This window comes from Budorcas taxicolor, chromosome 4, assembly GCF_023091745.1.
Source record: "Budorcas taxicolor isolate Tak-1 chromosome 4, Takin1.1, whole genome shotgun sequence".
In the NCBI taxonomy this organism is placed as follows: Eukaryota; Metazoa; Chordata; class Mammalia; order Artiodactyla; family Bovidae; genus Budorcas; species Budorcas taxicolor.
Window position 1 is genome coordinate 39205861 of NC_068913.1, and position 21429 is coordinate 39227289.

General features: G+C 36.0%; 1 protein-coding gene across 1 annotated transcript in view; it reads left to right on the top strand.

Moving 5' to 3' along the window:
• The window catches only part of SEMA3E (semaphorin 3E), a 272281-nt gene extending 252229 nt beyond the window's left edge, over window positions 1-20052 (top strand). Inside the window, exon 17 of the mRNA XM_052638808.1 lies at window positions 19600-20052. Coding sequence (XP_052494768.1) covers window positions 19600-20052 — 453 coding nt within the window. The remainder of the gene's footprint in view (window positions 1-19599) is intronic.
• The last annotated feature ends 1377 nt before the right edge of the window (window positions 20053-21429 follow it).

Sequence of the window (21429 nt, forward strand, 5' to 3'; positions counted from 1 at the left end):
TGGGAACATCAACAGAAAAGATATAAGTTATTTTGTCCTTCTAAGCAGGTTTGGTAGTGGAAATTATATTTATTATAGGTGTCTAGATATTGAGAAATGAACAAATGGCACTGCTTTTGTAGATGGAAGAAATGTTGTTGTTCAGTCACTCAGACATGTCCAGCTCTTTGTGACCCCATGGATTGCAGCACAGCAGTCCTCCCTGTCCCTCACCATATCCTGGAGCTTGCTCAAACTCATGTCCATTGAGTCAGTAATGCCATCTGACCATCTCATCCTCTGTTTCTGTGTTCTCCTTCTGCCTTCAATTTTTCCCAGCATCAGGGTCTTTTCTAGTGAGATGGATCTTGGCATCAGGTGGCCCAAGTATTGGTGTTTCAGCTTTAGCATCAGTCCTTCCAATGAATATTCAGGACTGATTTCCATTAGGATTGACTGTTTGATCTCCTTGCAGTCCAAGGAACTCTCAAGAGTCTTCTCCAACACAATAGTTCAAAAGCATCAGTTCTTTGGCACTCAGCCTTCTTTATGGTCCAACTCTCACATCCATACATGACTAATGGAAAAACCATAGCTTTGACTATTTGGACCTTTGTTGGCAAAATAATGTTTCTGCATATTAATATTCTGTTTAGGTTTGTCAAAGCTTTTCTTCCAAGGAGCAAGTATCTTTTAATTTCATGGCTGCAGTCACCATCTGCAGTAATTTTGGAGCCCAAGAAAATAAAATCTGTCACTGTTTCCATTGTTTCCAATTCTATTTGTCATGAAGTGATTGGACTGGATGCCATGATCTTAGTTTCTGAATGTTGAGTTTAAATCAGCTTTTTCACTCTCCTCTTTCACCTTCATCAAGAGACTCTTTAGTTCCTCTCTGTTTTCTGCATTAAGGGTGATGTCATCTGCATATCTGAGGTTATTGATATTTCTCCCAGCAATCTTGATTCTAGCTTGTGCTTCATCCAGCACACCATTTTGCATGATGTACTGTGTATATAGTTAAATAAACAGGGTGACACTATTCAGCCTTGATGTACTCCTTTCCCAAATTTGAACCAGTCTGTTGTTCATGTCTGGTTCTAACTATTGCTTATTGACCTGCATACAGGTTTCTCAGGAGGCAGGTCAGGTGGTCTGGTATTCCCATCTCTCGAAGAATTTTCCAGAGTTTGTTGTGATCCACACAGTCAAAGGCTTTAGCATAGTCAATGAAACAGAAATAGACGTATTTCTGGAATTCCTTTGCTTTTTCGATGATACAGTGGATGTTAGCTCTGCCTTTTCTAAATCCACCTTGAACATCTATAAGTTCTCAGTTCAAGTATTATTGAAGCCTGGCTTGGAGAATTTTAAGCATTACTTTGCTAGCATGTGAGATGATTGCAGTTGTGCGGTAGTTTGAACATTTTTTGGCATTGCCTTTCTTTGGGATTGGAATGAAAACTGACCTTTTCCAATCCTTTGGTCACTGATGAGTTTTCCAAATTTGCTGGCATATTGAGTGAAGCACTTTCACACCATCATCTTTTAGGATTTGAAATAGCTCAGCTATTTCAGAAATAGCTCAGCTGTTTCAGAATTCCATCACGTACATGAGCTTCTTTCATGGTGATGGTTCCTAAGACCCACTTGACTTCACACTCCAGGATATCTGGCTCTAGGTGAGTGATCACACCCTGGTGGTTATCTGGGCCATTAAGATCTTTTTTGTGTAGTTCTTCTGTGTATTCTTGCCACCTCTTCTTAATACCTTCTGTTAGGTCCATACTATTTCTGTCCTTTATTGTGCACATCTTTGCATGAAATGTTCCCTTGTAATCTCTAATTTTCTTGAAGAGATTTCTAGTCTTTCCCATTCTATTGTTTCCCTGTATTTCTTTGCATTGATAACTTAGGAAGGCTTTCTTATCTCTCTGCTATTCTTTGGAACTCTGCATTCAGATGGATATATCTTTCCTTTTCTCCTTTGCCTTTCATTTTTTTTCTTTTCTCAGCTGTCTGTAATGGAAGAATAGGTAGTATTTAAAACACACATACAGAACAGTCTGGAGGCAGTCACTGGACAGATGAATATAGGTCTAGGTTGCTGGTTGTATGTAGGAAAAGGTCTAGCTAGGGTGTGAAGCAGATAAATCTTAGATAAGACAGATAAACATTGTTGATGTTGATGTGGGCTTTGAATTCAATTTTAACAAAAAAAATGGTATTTAAAAGCAGAAAATAGAAGAAAATTTGGTTATATTAAAGGGAGATAGATCTTGGTGAATATTGAGGAAATGCTCCTTAGTAAAGAGGTTACAAGTTACAGTGTGTTAAGAAATTTTAGAAACCTGCCTTAGGACACAGAGGACAGCTGATAGGTACTCATCAGATAGTGAATCCAAGAAGTCTCCACCTCATTTGATAATGAAAACCAAACATTTGTCATTGGAAGTGTAAATGGCTGATTCTATGTATAGAGCACAAAGACATTTTTTGCCACTTCCCCCCCTAGCCTGTTGTGAAACTTAAAAACATGTTTTTTGTTTAGTATCAGTCAGTGCATTCTGGGAGATGACTAAATGTGTAATCTGGGCTAGCTATTAGAGAAGGAGCTTCAACATAACATAGGCTATTTAGAGATAACATAGAAAGGCAATCAGGAGAGGAGAATTCTCCTAAATTTTTCATGACATTGTAAGAATAAACACGTGTCCAAAAATGATACAGCATATTGCAGTGGAATAAATTATTAATGTAGTGCTAAAGTGTTTTCCATTCCATATATCTGTTATAAAACTGGCTTTTGAGTTTTGTCATGACTCACTTGGCAGGAGTGGGCCTGGGAATATTCTGTTGTTCCTCCAGTTGAATGACTTCAGAAGACAGGAAAGTAATTCTTTCATCAGTAGTTTTCTTCACTCAGTATGTTCTGTTTTGAATTTTGAACTCATTGTAATCTACCTCATTTGGAAATCTTTACCAAGTCGTTTTGACATGCTGTATCCAGCAGTGTTCAATTTTAAGTTTCTTTCTCAGACTGTTAATATAATGTACTTCTTTCCCCAAAATTTTGGTCACTATTTTCAACTAAATCCAAATTTCCCTAATATATTTACTGATATTTGAAATTTTGAGTTTACTCTATGTATTATGGGCTTCCCTGGTGGCTCAGACAGTAAAGAATTTGCCTGCAATGTGGGAGAACTTAAGTTTAATCCCTGGGTCAGGAATATCCCCTGGAGAAGGGAATGGCTACCCACTCCACTATTCTTGCCTGGAGAATCTCATGGACAGAGGAGCCTGGTGGGCTCCAGTTCATGGGGTTGCAAAGAGTCGGATATGACTAAGTAACTAACACTTTCACGATGCATTATAAGTTGTATTATAATCAGATAGTGCTTGCTTTCTATAGATATAGTGATATATATTGATTTATTCATAATCTGAAACAAAACACACAGCTGCTAACTTCATCAAAAGCTAAGTGTGCATGTTGTGTACACAAAGCAAACTGACCCTATGTGTGTATTCTTTCAGTTGTTTAGAGTCCGTTTATAGTTGTTTTAGAGTTTAGAGTTTGAACATTTTTTCATTTATTGTAGTTAATAAAACATATAAGGTCAATTTATCATTAAATCTTGACCATTGTAAAGGATGTTTAAGGTCACCTAGTCCAGTTCTTACCTCATGCGGAAATACTTTTTAGAATATCCTTGACAGTGGCCAACAAGGCTCATCCTTGATAATGTAAACCATAGTCAGACCATAGCCTTTGTAAAATTTTTGATGTCATGTCCTTCTATTGAACTGAAATTTTTGAGTCTGGAATCTGCTTATAAGTCTACTCTCAACCCTCTTAAGTGGTCCAGAAACCACATATTCAGGTGGATAACATTTTTGATCAAATGAATCTGTAGAAATGCTCCATAACCAGATGTCTAGGAAGAATCTAGCAGTTTAGTTATCTAGTTTACAAACTGGAATAGTTCATTTCTTTCAATTACACACTTTATAGTTTCCTGCTTCCTTAAATAACATATATGAAATGTAAACTATACATTTTATAATTCCAGAAATGTTTATGGAAAGCCTAATTTGTAAGTCCTTCATAAGGGATCATTTTCCCTTGGCTTGATGACCTGGTTAATTATGGTGTGTGTATCCATTACAATGACATTTTGGAGGAGAAAACTTCATAGAAGGGACTTGAGAGATGAAGCTGTCTATTTTTTCATGTTTATCTACTACATATAGGAATTGGAGTCGGCACCTTGTCTTATTATTCCCATATCTCACAGCGGTACCTTAGGCATAATAATTCTCATCTTAAAAATGCAGAAACTAAAACTCAAAGAGATAGAGCTCACAAACAGAATCAACAACAGGCCCAAGGTTTGAGCTCAAGTATTCCTGACTCATAAGCTGAGCTGCTTCACATTTCTTCATCAGCCAGATAACTAGGAATTTGCCTTACGCATTTTATAAAATATACCAATTTTTTCTAAAAGATGTGTTTATGGATGAGATCATTGAGATACAGAATGTTTAATCACGTTGCTAGTTACTCACACCTAGTGAAGTAGATTCACATCCAGGTCTGTTAGTTTTTTTCTGCTAAATTACACAACCTTCTGAAATCAGAATTCTAAATACAGTTTCATATGCTCTGGGATAAACATGGGGCAAATGGGAAAAAAATGCATATTTTTTCCAACAATGTATAGTGGAGTATGTCACTGTAGCTTTGGTGGCAGAGGTATTATTCCCATGTTTAGATGTCTGAGAACCTGCAATAATTTAAACAGTTCCCATTGATACCAGAAATCATTAGTATACAGTTCATGAAAGTGAAAGTGTTACTCCCTTAGTAGTGTCTGACTCTTTGTGACCCTGTGGTCTGTCCATGGAATTCTCTGGGCACAAATACCAGAATGGGTTGCCATTCCCTTCTCTGGGGGGTCTTCCTGACCCAGGGATTGAACCTGCATCTCCAGCATTGCAGGCAGATTCTTTATTATGTGAGATACCAGGGACGCCCTATAAATGCACCTCTTTTATTGTGACTTTGTGGACTGTAGCCTGCCAGGCTCCTCTGTCCATGGAATCCTCCAAGAAAGAATACTGGAATGAGTCATCATTCCCTTCTCCAGGGGATCTTCCCAACCCATGGATTGAACCCATGTCTCCTGCATTGCAAGCAGATTCTTTACTGTCTGAGATACAATGCACACATCAGTGCATTTTCAGTGTCAAACTGCCTTTTCAGGATTTTACTGTATGCTGGTTGGTAGAAGAAAGATTCTCTATCAAAATGAGTGTGTGCTGTATCATTTGAGCCTGTGTAGATATAAAACTCAGAACTTTCTACATCATTTCCTTGTTTTTAACTAAAATAATGCTCTATTCATTTATTTAAAATTTATTTAATGACACCTATTATGTCCTTCTTTCATGGAACTTATACTCTGGAGCACAAAGAAAGATAGTAATAATAATTGTATGACTAAATAAGAACACTATTTAATCTGTCAGATGATGGTAACAAGGAAAATACAAGAGAGGTTACTTGCAGGGAAGGTGAGAAGGCCATGGTAAGAAGTTCACCAACAAGGTGACACTTAGAAATGACTTGAAAGAGGTGAGGTTGTAGGCCATGTGACTGGGTTGGATAACAGCTTTCTTGACACTGGGAAAGCACATGCAAAGGCCCTGCTTTATCAGGAGGGCCCCTGATATATCCAGAGAACCTAAGAGCAGAGGGCAGCTTGGCCGGAGGGGAAATAGCAGTAAGGAAACTAATAAACTGAGTCAAAAAGTGAGATGAAGGCCCAGCTCATGAGGGATTTGTAGATCCTTGTAAAGAGCTTTGGTTTTTGCTCTGAATTCAAAAGAAAGCCATGAGGTAGTTTTCAACAGAGCTGTGATATGATCAAAATTTAATTTTAAACAGATCACTTTGGTTGTTTTATTAAGACTATAGTATGTGGGGGTAGGGTGAAGGTGAAAGCAAGTTATCATTGAGGTAGGTAAAAGGTGAAAGCAGGTTATCATTGCATCTTTATGTTCAGTGACACAACTGTCCACATGCCCTTAACCTGCAGTGTCAAAGGGTGAGTAAGTGGCCTCTTCATACACATGATAGCAAATGCGTCACATACACTCTTTGCTGTTATTGAAAACCAGAAAGGCTATTTACCATCTCACGTGGAATACTTTTTCAACCTTCTGTTCTCCTCCTTGTTTGTGTGTCTAAATTTAGTGTTTTGGTTCAACAAATACTCACTCAGAGCCTACTTTTTTTGATGAACAAATCATAGTTTTAGCCCTTTTGAAGCCTATAGTCTTACACTGAATAAAATAATGTGAACAGATAATTATATTTGTTACAGTATACTATACAATATATTTTCCCCTGTTTGTGAATCCAGATGAAAAGAAAAATGTCTCAACTAATAGGTCAGGAGTGGAGAATGATGGACAGTTAGGAGAAAATTCAAGGCCTAGGTGACATTTGAGCCCTGTGTTAATGGATAAGTAGAAACCAACTAGCAGGGACAGTGGCATAAGCATGTGTGCTGGAGAGGAGACACAAGTTGATAAAAATCTGTGGTAGAAATGAGAATGCAAAAGTGAGTAGATCTATCAGAGGACCATTTCACTTTATCTATAAGCCAATGAGAATGCCTTAGACAAACTATTTAGATACATTACTCTAGAAACTAGCTTACTGGGTAGAAGGGCAAGCAGGGTGTCAAGAAGAACATTTAAGAAGGTGTTTCAGTAGGCAGATGAAAGATTTTTGACCAAACTGAACAGTGGTAGTAAGAAGGAAGAAGATGCATACTAATTTGTATGAGAGAACATTGAATGTATTTGATATTTGAGGGGAAAAATATTTCACCTATTCCAGCTTTGGGTGTTTCTGTGGTTAATTGTGCAAAAACATGACTCCAAGAATATAGGGAGGAAAGGTAGAGTTCAGTTTTGGCCGTATTGAATTGGGGGCCCCTGTAAAGCATGCAGACAGAGCTATCCTTCTGGTATATTCATGATTGGGAATATAAAGCCCAAAGAAAAGATTTGGAATGGCAGGAGATGAGTGAGAGGCCTCAGCAAAGAGGCAATGAATTCATGGAGATAATAAAACTAAGAATACTATAGCAAGCATCAGCATTTTTAAAAAATAAATGAATAAATAAAATGGCTTAATGTGTACCAGGTACTGTCCTAAGAATTTTACATATAGGTGTACTTTTAATCCTTGCAACAGTCTTATGAAGTAGTTAGTATTATTGTCCCCACTTTATATTTAAGGAAACTGAAGCACAGAGAGATTGAGTTACTTGCCTGTGAAATCAGTCTGAATTTGAGCCAGACTTTCTGGTTTCAGCTCTAGGCCCTTAGTTACAGAGCAGCTGGCCTTCCGACTGCCATAGCCTACCTTGGAGAATGAATGAATGAGAAGCGTGTAAACTAAGGCTAGAAGCAAGGGGGAAACCCACATGTAAGGAAAAATTAGGAGAAGAAACAATTCTAAAAGATGAAGAGTAAAATTGTTAAGAAAAATAAGTAATGATTTTAGTTAACATTCATTTAGTGCTTATGTACCCTGTTCTGTTAAGTGCTTTATGTGTTGCAGTTTATTTAAAACTTAACATTTTTCTGTGGCAGTTAGTGTCATTCTGTGCATTACAGAGATGAGATTAAGTAACTGATGGAAAAGACACCGATGGGAAGAAGTACCACTGGAGTGGTACACCGATGGTAAGTACCACTGGAGTGGTACAGCTTGAGGAGGTAGAGACAGTAGAGTTGGGCATGTGGTGTAATAGAACTCAGAGAAAAGACCCTGGATAAGGATGAAGTGACAAACAGCATCCTTGGAAACATTCAGAACAATAAGCACCCAGGCTCTAGTGAGAATGTTCATTGGAATGGTTAAACCAGGAGCCATCTAGCAACAGGTTAAGTGATGGGGCTAAATGGTTTAAGCATGGGGCTGTGTGGGATTAGAAACCGCTAGTATAGTGTTCTCCACCGAAAGGTTTGGATGAGAAATCCAAGGGATCAGCAATAGGAGATGATAGTTGAGAGAACTTTTGCCTTTTTTGGCTTGGTCATGTTTAGAGGTTGAAGGGAAGTATCCACAGAGAAGAAAATGTAGAGCTCAGTGATAAAGCAAGACGAAGAGTATAGGAGAGAGAATATCATTACAAACAAAAGTGACAGGATGGATTCTAAGAAGGAAGTGGAAAAATCCCCACTCTCTGAACTGGGGAGAAAAGAAAATATTTTATATGTGTGGATAATTTCACTCACAAAATCCAAGTTTAGCTGTTCGATAGTCCATCTATAGTTATTTGAATTAGGTACTCATATATATATTTCTGCATATAGTTTTAATTTGGAACATATCACAAATCTTCCTTATAGGAAGAAGGTATAAAGTGTGGTTGTGTGATTGCAAAAGAAAATTTTAAAAAAGCTGTTAGAAACACCACCAAATTACCCTGAAATGATACACCCAAGTTTATGAACTCTCAGTTTCTGTAATTCCATGTATTTGTATTTACAAGCTTCCAAAATAATTTAAAAATTTTGATTCTTAGCAACATCCCAAAGGAAATCATCCATACTTGCTAAGGCATGTGGTTGTACAACTGAATTTTTTCACCATGTATTTCTCTTTCTCTAAAATACATGAGCATTGTATTTTAAAACTAATAATTGAGGAAAAATTTAAGTATGCATTGATTTTCTTAGATTTAAATATTTATTAGTCCACTGTGTAATTTTCACCTATCATGACAAAGTAAGCCATAGTTTCTTTAAGATATTCAGAAGATTAATATAACTGCTCACATTATTATGATCCTTATTTTGAATGTTGTAAGTTTGGAATATGTTATTTCCAACCTGAAAATAGAATGGTCTTTTAAACTTTGCCGATGATTTAAAGCAGAAGTTGGCAAAGTACAACCTGGGGGCCAAATCTCAGCCTCTTTTATAAATAAAACTTTATTTGAAAACTGCCATGTTGATTTGTTTACCCAGCGTCTATGACTGGTTTCATGCTCTAGCTACAAGGTTGAGTACTTATAACAGAAACCACCTGACATATAAACACCACAATCTTTACTTTATAGAAAATTTGTTGACCTCTGATTAGAGGTCAAAGGAAAATGTATACAAGTAAAGCCTCATTAAGTATCTCTGTATTTTGGACAAAAATATATTTTCATGAAAAACCAAGCACTCATTTTATACTGAGCACTATATTTTATTGGAATGAGTTTCAGCAAAGCCAAACAAAATGAATATTTTCTTGGAATGTGTTCTTTTGGATTTTATTCTTTACTGACAAAACCAGTGTGCTTCCCAAAGACACTGTAAACAAGATGGAGTTATAGGAAGCAGGTCATAAATCCTCAGTGAGGGAATTTGGAGCAATCCCAAGATACATAAAATATTCTTCATGTCCATGCCAATGAGGTATAGCACAGGCCAGTAAACTGCTGGTCCATAAGACCACCATCATAATTTATCCATTGGTGAGCATGGAAGGCTTATTTTCTCCTTAATCCTTTTCGATCTTTCCGTTGGAGTTTCTCTACTTAAGAGAAACCATTTTTGTGCATTTGTGTTTCTTGAAAATAAAATATGAGTTGTATGCACTGTGTAGACTGCCTAAATAATGCTCAAATGTACATGTTTTTAATAGAAAATTCAAGAGAGGATGTAAATTGACATCAAAATTCAAAAACATCAATTTGACTTCACTCTCAATTCTTTTTTTTTTTTCCTCTGCCAGAAATTGTCACTTTTCAACTTTGTCTTCAGACCACCTACTGAGTAGGATAAATTCCTCAAAGTCATTTTAAATTTTGTTGAGAAATCTGAGGGATGATTAATCTACCAATCAGTAGTTCTTTCCAGGTAACTTAGAATTCACTGCATCTATACTAAATTTATACTGTCTCCATGGAAGCATATTTTTATTGATGAGCCATACCTTATGGAGATAGCTTCTCTTGAGAAAACAAAAGAAAGAAAAATACACAAATTACATCTTTTAAATGTTGCAATTGCATTGTGTCATCAAAACTAGGAGACTTGAAGTAAAATCCCATCTTCATTCAGCTATCTTGTTTGCTGCTGCTGCTAAGTCACTTCAGTCGTGTCCGACTCTGTGCGACCCCATAGACGGCAGCCCACCAGGCTCCCCCGTCCCTGTGATTCTCCAGGCAAGAACACTGGAGTGGGTTGCCGTTTCCTTCTCCAATCTTGTCTGCTAGATGACTCATTTCCTTGACTTTCACCAGTGCTAGCTAGTGCATGACAGGCATCAGTGACAGCCATAAGTTTACATTTTCTGTCTTTATTTACATGTTTTGAAAGCATCAGATTTGTTCCACGTGAATATTATTTCTTCGTTTTTCTGGTTGTCATAACATTAAAATGCATGAACTCTGCCTCATTTGAAACATCTGTTTAGCAGTTTTTACGTTTATACTTTAGTCTATTAAAAAATGTGTTCATCTTTTATAAACTAACAACTCTTTACAGGTAAATATTCAAAACATGTTTTTTAGCCTTGACAAGCGTGTTTTTATGACATAATATGCCCCATATTTTAGTTCTGGAGTAATTAGCAGTATAGATTATTAATTTTATTTTTTCCTTTGCAGTGGCAAAGACACACTTTCTTTTGTATGGTAGGAAAATATAGAGCAACTTTGTGATCTTAAGAATAGATCTAGAATAACTCTCTTCTGTTAATTTTCCGAGATAATGCTAAACATCTTTGAAAATTAAACATATCTTTTAGATCTATGAAATCAGATGCGGATCTCTTTTATCCTACTGAGATCAGTCTGACTCTGGACATCTGATTAAACAAAGTAGCATGACAATGCAGAAAGTAATTTTAATAGTATATTTTAGAGACACTTTTGTCTCTGAATTTTATCATACTTTCCTCTTTCCTTTGATCACTAGGAAATTTAGTTTTGAATTAATGCTCCAATTAAAGTAGCTGTTGAGTGCCTTATGCTGTACATTTTTGTGTTCAAATATTATCTTTACTTTCATCCCCTGTCCTCTTATTCCCTTAACCCTGATCATCCTGCTATTCTTATCTATAAAATTTTTCAATAAAATATTACTCTTAAACTGCTGTTTATTTTCAAGCAGTATTTGTAAAAGTGTATGATTACAGTATTCTAGAGCATGAACAGATCTTATAGACAGACCAGGATAATTGTTACAAAAAAACTGGAGTTTTTGTTTGTTTTGGTTTTTGGGTCTTATTTTTTGACTTCAGTTGCATAATTTAGTCATACTTCTTATTTTAGGGCACATTGTCATCATGAGCCCACACAAATCTCCTCTCTTGTTCAACTTTTTCTCCACTTTCATCCTTGCTTCTCCATATGCATCCACTGCAAGGACTAATAGGTCCAATATTGCATTTGTATATTGAACAGGTATATAACATTTTTAGTATACATGAGCTGTGAAAATAAATATATTTTGTTATAGCTCTTATTCTGCTTCTAATTTTTATACTCAGCACTATGTATGGTTTATCACTGTTCTATGTAGGTCTCTGTTTCATTGTTTCTTACAACTGCTCATGCCGCAGCGTGCATTCATTGCTTCTAATTGCTGCATCCCCTACAAGTAGACCAAGTGTCATTAGTTCCCAGCACCACATCTTTAATGGTCATCTCTCCAGGTAACTCCTTATAAATCTGAGTGTGAATTTTTAAATTATTATCTGTCAACATCCTTCATTTTGGTAACTATTTTCAGCGTGCTTTCCAGAGTTAGCACGCCATCTACACTCTCAAAACAGTTCAGGTGGGTTCCCATTTGCCCATATCCTCACCTATATTTGGTATTTCCTAATTTTTGCCTTTCTTCTGGGTACAATGTAGTATTTTGTTTAAATTTGCATTTCTAAAATTACTAGTAAGGTTGAACATTGACATTGCATACTTATGAAATACTTGAGTTTCTCTTTTTCTGAATTACTTATTCATAGACTTTTTCCATTCCACTTTTTACTTCCCTTTGTTGACTTTCAAGAGTTCTTTGCATCTTCTGTTTATATTATTTCATTATTGAATATAAATATTCAAGCTTCTTTGATATTGCTGATATCTTGAATACAACATTTTTTCACAGAATGCCGTTCTTATTTATAACTTTCTTCTCAGCATCTTTTTGTATTAGATGCAAGGTTTCCGCATTTGGGTCTTTAATTAATCTAAAATATAAATACAACTTTATTTGTTCTTTGTACAGAGTAATAGGTTTCTCCAAATGAGTTACTAAGTAATTCATCCTATCTCTATTGGGGAATCATCTCTATCATATAACAAGTTCACACTGGAAAGTGTTTTTAATAAAAGGAAAATTTTTTGTTTATATTATTGCATATCATATATTTTCTGTAAGTCAAACAAATTTTTTTTTTTGTATTGAAGGCAGGCCAGATAAACAAATAAATGTATAAACTGTTGGTCTTTATCACTCGACTAAAACTGATTTCATTGTTAAATATATTCTGAACTAAGCCATTTCAAGGCCTTTGTCTATCCATTTCCTATAAAAAGTATGGAACCATATGGTTGATACACATGGAAAGCACTGCTTCTTCCTGACCAGCTACCAGATGTGCAGTTCTTTGTTCAATTACTTCTTTTATTCAACATTATGAAACATATTGAATCAATCTTTATAGCTAACAATATTAAAACCACTTTTAGTAAGAAATTTTGTGTTTTTATAGATTTTCTATAAGAATATTTGATAAAATGATGTATTATGTACCATCTTCTTGACCAAGAAAATCTGGTCTGCAGACAGCACAGCTGAATGAAAACAATTCTGTAATCAAGATATGATTATTGAAGGTACCCATGTTAATAAAAGTGAAAAGATTAAGTCGTGGAAAGACTTCAAATGCAAATTTCTAAGACTTTTTAAAAAAATTTTTAGGTATTTGTAGGCCATGGAAGATATATTTAACTTTCAGAGCAATTTAACCTACATAGTGTACAGTTGTCCAGACTCAAGAGTTCAAACACCTTGTATTCCTGAATTTATGATTCACTTAACCAGAAGTGGAGACCACAATTGTGAGATAGGCACCATCTATAACATGCAGATAAATGATGTAGGACTTTCCCATTGTAATTGTTGTGCTTCTATATTTTTGAGCCAGTCTGGACTTTATGGATACATAATGAACTGTTTTTCAAACTTGGGTTTCTGACTATGAAAGAAACATTTGATTTTTATATCAGAATTGGAAGAAAAAACATGAAAATACTTCTTATTCAGTAATGAAATATTTGTATTTATATTTTTGCTGTTTTGTTTTATTTTAAAACACTTTCATAGACTGCTTGCTATATGCCAGAAACTAAACTAGATGACTTTCATGTTTTCTCACGTATTATTCATTCTCATAAGAAGTATGGTGGGGAGGGGACAAAGGATCATATTTGTGATAATGTTTATATGCTGATTCTTTTCAGGAAAAGACTGTATCTTGGAACTGTTTTTCCTATTGTATCTGTGGAGCATAGCTTTCTTCATTAGTTGCTAATTGTTCCTGAAATCATGCTTGCTTTCTCTCTATCCAAATCCTTATTGAACTTACCTAAAAAAGTGAATAACTTTTGGATTTATCTTTACTGGTAACCTATTGCCTTGTACGTTTGTACACTATGAACTAATTAGTATGTTCTCATTTTTCACATGTTCTGAGCACTCAAAAATGTTTGGAATGATTAAGATATAGGCCTTTGCCCTTTTGAAATTTAAAATATGTTTAAAGAGATAAAAATTGTATGGAAAAATAATTTGAAGAAGAATAAAAATACCAGCTTGTATGCTACAAATATGAATCTTATTGAGTTACAAAGAGACAGCTCTACATGGGCTATGAAGAAAATATTCATTTAAGAAGGGAAAACTAAAGCCTAGATAGAAATTTTTTTAATGGATGAGTGAACAACAGAAAGGAGTTCAACTAATGGAAAGAAAGAAACACTAAGACCAGAATAAGACCTAGAAGTGGGAAGTAAATAGGCAGTACACAGGCCAAGAACAGCAGGAGTTGTGAGGCGTGGAAGTTTCGTTTCTAGTATTGTATAGGTTGACCCCCACCACCACCTGCCCTTAACAGTACAACATTTTCTTGGGCTGCTACCATGACTTATAATGTTTATTAAATATTCACAAGAGTGAAATAGGAAATGCATTCTTTAAGCTCATAGCCTTCATTCAAATATAGACTGAAGATAAATTTACAAATGAAATATAAACAAACGTAGGCATCATTTAAATGTTTAGTTGATGTAATGATTTTTTTTTTCCCACTGAAATAAGGTATCTCCATGAACAGTTTATGGGATACGGGCTACCCATATGTGTGTGTAAAACATTTATCCATAACACCTTGTGCCTTATGATTACTCAGTCCCCCTACACTTTTCTCGAGTTCAAAATTTTTTATGTGCATTAGTACATGGGGTGTTGTTTGGTTTTCATTTGGCTGGAATGTATCTTTAACATATTAAATCCAGCTTTGTTCTCAGCAGCTGGAAACTGTTCAAGCACTGAAAATGGCTCAGAATCAATGACAAACACAAACATTCACCAGGAGGTTGATCTTCCACATGATCCCATATAGTTATTAATTTATATTGATTATCATAAAAATAAATACATTGAGAAATCCTTCTAGAAAATTCACTCATCTCCTGAAATGTACCTCTTCTACCAACGCTAGTGAGAAACATCACATGAAGCTGTTTTCCTATAAAGAATTAGAAAGGTGACATCTAGTTAACTGAGCATTTCTTACCTGCTCAGACAACGTGTTTAGCTGTTCAGTCATTTCCAGCTCTTCATGGCCCCATGGAATATAGTAGCCCACCAGACTTCTCAGTCCATGGAATTCTCCAGGCAAGAATATTGAAGTGGGTTGCCATTCCCTTCTCCAGGGGATCTTCCCGACCCAGGATTGAACCCAGGTCTCCTTCATTGAAGGCAGATTCTTTACCGTATGAGCTGCCAGACACACGATAAAGTCTGAATAAGTTCTAAGTCAGTAATGTTACAAAAGGGAGTGGACTTTGAAGAGTTAAATGGTACTCATGGACAGAGGAGCCTGGTGGGCTATAGTCCATGGGGTTTCAAGATTTGGACACAACTTAGTAACTAAACCACTACCCACCCATATGTTCAAATAAAGGGGAAAGATACCAGTCAAAAGAAAACAATTATGGGACTATTATGTATTTGCAGGTAATGTTACAGGCTCAGATGTATAAATGGTAATAGGTGAAATGATGATATTAAAGGAGAAAGGATACTTTCACTTTGAGGTGTTAAAAAGAGCTCTGAAGAGGTGACATTTAGTTCATTCTTTGGGATGAGAAGGAGCCAGTTGAATGGGAGTCCTTTCAGGACCTGAAACAGAATCAAGTTGGGCATGAAAGTGGGAACAGAAAGAAGGATTTGGCAGGGGGTGACTGCCATGAGATTAGGCAAAAAAAAAAAAAAGAGTCATGAAACAGGAGAGTCTAACGTGTAGCAAAAATAGTGAAATGGAAGGGGTTTACTCTGGTCAGCACTGAAGAAATGTTGGTGAGACTTTGATGTATTTGATATACAGATAGAACAATGAGAGTGAAATACAAATGATCAGCAGTTGAGGGTAGGTTCAAAAATAATAATGATATGGTCAGAAAGAAAGAATTTAATAAATGGGAGGGAGTGCAGTTTGTGTGGAAAGACACTGAACTATAGTTAGTGAATTGTCATATACTTAGTCCTGGTCAGTCTTTTATAATTAATAAGAAACACAAAATAATGGACTATTTATGTGTAAGATGTACCATCTTAGGGAAGTTGATCAAAATGAGAAAATAGAAAAATTATCAACAGATGCAAATAAAATGTGAGATAAAGGAAGGACAGAGGGTTATACCTCTGAAAGAAAGAAAAATCAACAGAAAGACCAAGGAGAGAATCAGTATAATGGCATGTATTACACAGGACAAAAGACATTTAAGGAGTCAAGTCCATCTGTGTCCAAGGAAGCCATTAAGTTAAAAGCAGTGGAGGATGTGTTTCAGAGATAGTTTTTATTGTCAGAGACATGGTGTGGTCATACCTAGGTTCCATAGGTCATGAATCTGTGCAAAAAGATAGTGGTAAAGAAGACTGCCAAGAGGACTGGGGAAGATGAACAGAGTGGCACAGAGTCCTTTGAGTTATTTTCTGTGGCAGATGAAAAAGATACATTCTCAAGGAAAACAAAAAGTTTCTATATAGTGAAAATGGTTTGGTTTGAGGGCTCTTCCTGGCTCATCACTGGAGAACTTCCTGAGTTAACAGCTATCATGTTCTGTCCTCCAGGACATGGTCCTGACATGTCAAGGAAGCCCCTGTGAAGGATTCCAGGAGCCCCTTTTATCAGCTGCGTCACTGTGAAGCTGCTGAATAATGGACCTTACATGGCTGAAAGGAATAACAGCTGGGAGCCTTGTAGTTTATCATTTAATAGCCAATCCTATTTGGCTTGCAGTCTCTTTTGTTGTTGCTTACTTGCTAAGTCATGTGTGACTCTTTGCAACCCCATGAACTGTAGCCTGCCAGGCTCCTCTGTCTATGGGATTCTCCCAGGCAAGAATACTGGAGTGGATTGCCATTTCCTTCTCCAGGGGATCTTCCTAAGCCAGGGATTGAACCTGTGTCTCCTGCATTGGCAGGCAGGTTCTTCACCACTGAGCCACCAGGGAAGCCCTATAGTCTCTTACTATACAACTAATACCATTTGTTACATTATTCACAGATTATATAAATGGCCACATAGGAGTAATCACACATGAGGAGTACCACTGCAGCTCAGCTGTGCCCAAACTGATTAAGCCTTGAGAGAGCTGAGCCTGGCAGGTCTTGCCCTGATCTCACACTGGGACAAAAACTGTGCTTGTGGTAATGGCCTTTCCTGCCAAAGTGGTAGGGGGGCTTTGCATGCCCCTCTTGTATTGGCAAAGGTTAATGTGTTTTGTCTGTTCTCAAAGGGGAAGTCAGCCAGTGTATTGCAAATCACTTTTCTCCCATCGTAATAGGATCTTAGGCCATGTGAAAACACATACTAGTTTGTTCTTAGCTAAAGGAATGGACAGGCATCCATTTTCTTGGACTTTGCTTTGTTACTATTATGTAGATATTGTGTTGCTTACCGTTTGAAGGTTTGTGGCAGTCCCGTGTGGAGCAAGTCTGTTGGCACCATTTTTCCAACAGCCTTTGCTCACTTTGTGTCACCTTTTGATAATTCTCACCATATTTCCAACTTTTCATTGTTACTGTATTTGTTATTATTGAGGCAGTGTGTAATTTCCTCGATTCCGCCTTGTCACAACAAAAATTTGAAGTGATGGACCAGTGTTAAAGCCCTTGGACAGACCGTGTCACAGCTCTCGGACAGATCAATGTTACAGCTCTGTGTTACAGCTCGGTTTTATTTAGAAAATAAAGGAAAATACATCCTCAAGGCATGAGGGCATGCCGACCCAAGAGACGCAGAGAGGAGAGAGAGAGAGAGAGAGAATGAGTGAGAGAGAAAGAGAGCCCCAGCCCTTTGGCTCCTCTTTTTATGTTTTTTCTCCTCCCCCTGGGCCTGCCCTGTGTAAACTGGGCTAGCCAGGAGTGCTGTCTGTTCTACCTGAGGTCCTCACTCCTGTCTATAGACTTTCCTTTGTTCTGTTTTTGTGGGCTTTTCCTTTCCTTGTCTTTTAGCCACCGCCATTCTGGACTCCTTTTTCCTATTCTAACTAGCTAACATTATGATCTGTGATCAGTGATATTTGATGTTGCTACTGCAAAAAGATTAATAGTTCTTTGAAGACTCAGATGACAGTTGACTTTTTTAACAGTGCTTTTCATTATGGTATATCCATAATTTTTAGACATAACACTATTGCACACTTAATAGGCAATAGTATAGTAGAAACATAAATTGTATATGCATTGGGAAACCAAAAATTTGTGTGACTCATTTATTGCGATATGCTCTTTAATTGTGGTCATCTGGAGTGAAAGCCACAATAAAGTATGTCTGTATGTAGGAAAGGTAAAGGTAAGTATTCATAGCTCTGTACACAGTATTCTCACCTGTGTTATTTAAACTTCACAGCAATCCTTCAAGTTCATTAGAATTATTACTTCCTTTACAGAGAAAATGAACACGGAAAATACACATCAGTGCCCCTAGACCACACAGTTAGTAGACAGTGGTGCCAGTGTTTGAATCTAGCTTTGTCTAAAGTCAAATCATTCACTCACTAGTATGGCTATTAGTGGTAAAACATTAGCTATTTACTGAAAGCCTTACTGTGCTCTTCTTACCCTGAATTATAACTATTTTCCAATAGAAATAATGTCTATATTTTTTTACCACTAAATAATGTAATTTATTATGTCACAAACATGAAAAGAAAATAGTTGAGTGCTGAAGGTATATGCAGACTTAATATTTACTAGACCTGTGAGGTTCTTCAGAGCAGAGTCTGGACTTTTGTTGTTTATTTTTTAGTCTGTTAAATGGACAGCCTGGTAGAATTGTAGGAAGCGCTCACTGAATTAATGAATGGATGGATTCTTTTTGATAGGGAGAGAGAGTGTGGATATCACAGCTCTCCCAACACAGGGCCTCATAGATTGATCATTGTGATCTGGGAAACATAAGAACCTCTGAGCTAATAATGTGAGAAATTGCATTTATTTTGCCATTGAAAAATTATATTTGACAGGTCTTCGTTACACTCAAAGCTTGACTGCTATACTGAACTGGATGTTTTTTCTAATGGGTAATGGAAATCATTGGGTAAAAAGCCCTCTCTGTTTGCTCTTAACAATATTGACATAAAATTACCTCTAAGTCTTTGACATGAAGTGATCTCAATATAAATAAGTTTAGGACAAACACATGTGTGCACAGACACACATGTTCACACATGCACACACGCCTAATGTAATTATTTAGCCTCTTTCTCCTGTATATTTATATTATATATAGCATAACAATATAAATATAAAATAAATATGTATGTATTAAAATATGAATATGTAAATACAATATTAACATAAGTTATATACATTTATATAGTATATTATGGGCTTCCCAGATGGTGCTAGTGGTAAAGAACCCACCTGCCAATGCAAGAGACAAAAGAGAGGCAGATTTGATCCCTGGGTTGGGAAGATCCCCTGGAGGAGTATGGCAACCCACTCCAGTATTCTTGCCTGGGGAATCCCATTGACAGAGGAGTCTGGTGAGCAACATTCCATAGGGTCTCAAAGAAGTCAGACATGACTGAAGTGACCCAGTATGCATATAATATATTATATAGTTAATATATTCATTATATAATATATGTATAATATATAATTATGTACCTATGACTTAGAGAATTTCATCATATGATTGCAAAAATGAAAAAAAAATTTCTAGATAGTGGAAAGGTATAAGCTGGCATTCTATTTCCTGGATAATACTTCAGTGCCTTTGATTTTCTTGTTCTTGTACAGGTGAAGACAGATGATAGAGTGGTTAAGATGGACCTCGGTTTACTCTTCCTAAGAGTACGCAGAATGGATGCTGGGACCTATTTTTGCCAGACCGTAGAGCATAGTTTTGTTCACACCATCCGTAAAATCACCCTGGAGGTAGTGGAAGAGGAGAGAGTGGAGGAGATGTTTAACAAAGACTTTGAAGACGATAGACTTCATAAGATGCCTTGTCCTGCCCAGAGCATCATCCCACGTGGGACAAAACCATGGTACAAGGAATTCTTGCAGCTGATTGGTTATAGCAACTTCCAGAGAGTGGAAGAATACTGTGAGAAGGTATGGTGCACAGATAAGAAGAGAAAAAAGCTTAAAATGTCCCCGTCCAAGTGGAAGTATGCCAACCCACAGGAAAAGAAGCTACGTCCCAAAACTGAGCACTATCGCCTGCCAAGACACGCACTGGACTCCTGATGGGGTGAAACCTTCTACTGGCTTCTGAAAAATTTGTATTTAGAAACAAAAAAAAAAGAGAGAAACCATATACTTTCTTTGCATTGCTTAAAAAGAGTTTTCTGTAATATAGAAAGGACTATAGAGGTGATATCATAAATTGTTCTATATACTCATTTGACTGGTTAACCTCACATAAAATTAACTAATTTTTTTTGAAAACCGTGGATTGCTCAATGATTTCACATTCTGTTTATCAAAAGATGACCATAATTGTAGCTTTGAGTAGCTGGCTGCTCTTCCATGGCAGTTATTATTTTACTCTTAAAATTAATGCAATATTGCTGAAAAAATTAGATATTTTCATAACCATGGCAAAAATAAATGTTTTAATCTTTATGAATTTTGCCTTTCCGCCACAATGTAAAATATATAGATTATCACATACTTTAACATTCTCATGTGAACAATCTGTACTCTTTTAAGAGTTAATGTAGTAGTGTTGTCTAAGCCATGAGTTTTATGAAGCAGGTCTGTTGTAATTATTGTAAACTATGAAACAAAAATTGTGGTCACTTTGAGGCTTGTGTCCTTCCTAAAACATTCAATAATAAACCACATTCACAATAGTTCTGTTTCAGAATGAAAACACATTCTTTGAATTTCACTTCAGGGTAGAAAGAAGAAAGTTAACGTAACATCTCAAAGACAGCAAAGAATGTCGACAGATGGAGTGACAGAAAACATTTTTGCTGCCCTCTTGTGGTAGAAAAGGTATAGTCTCACATCTTTTTTTAATTCTATGGATTGTCCAGTAAAGATTTAGAACGAGTTTTTCAATAAACACATTTAGGTCATTTTCAAAAAAAAAAAAAAAAACTAACCTAAGTAAAAATGCGATTCTTATAAGATAATGTTTATGAATAATTCATTACCTCACAAACCAAAAATGAAGGTACTAAAGCACTGAAGCCCTATGAAAACTTAAATTGTAAAGATTATTTTAAAAAATGATCTTCCCAGAAATCTAAAAGCTATTCCAGAAACATGTTTTATTTTTAAAAAGTAAAATATTCTGCACTCAGATATCAATATTTCCTTTTAATTTTATATTAAATAGGAAAGTTGTTTCATGAGGTTCAATTAACTACCAAGATGTTTAGAGCATGTTTACTTGTTTCTTATATTATCAGAGGTTTTTATATTTGAAAATGATTATTTCCTAAAGTTTTTTTAACCTTATTTTATTTAGCTGTTAATTTTCTAAAGTATGAAATTCCGAGAGTTTTCATTTAACTAAAACTAAATGCAAGTGAATTACACATAAATAATTAGGAATATTTATTTAAATTTAAGTTTGAATGACATTATTGTCAGTTTTGAAAATTAGCTTATAGG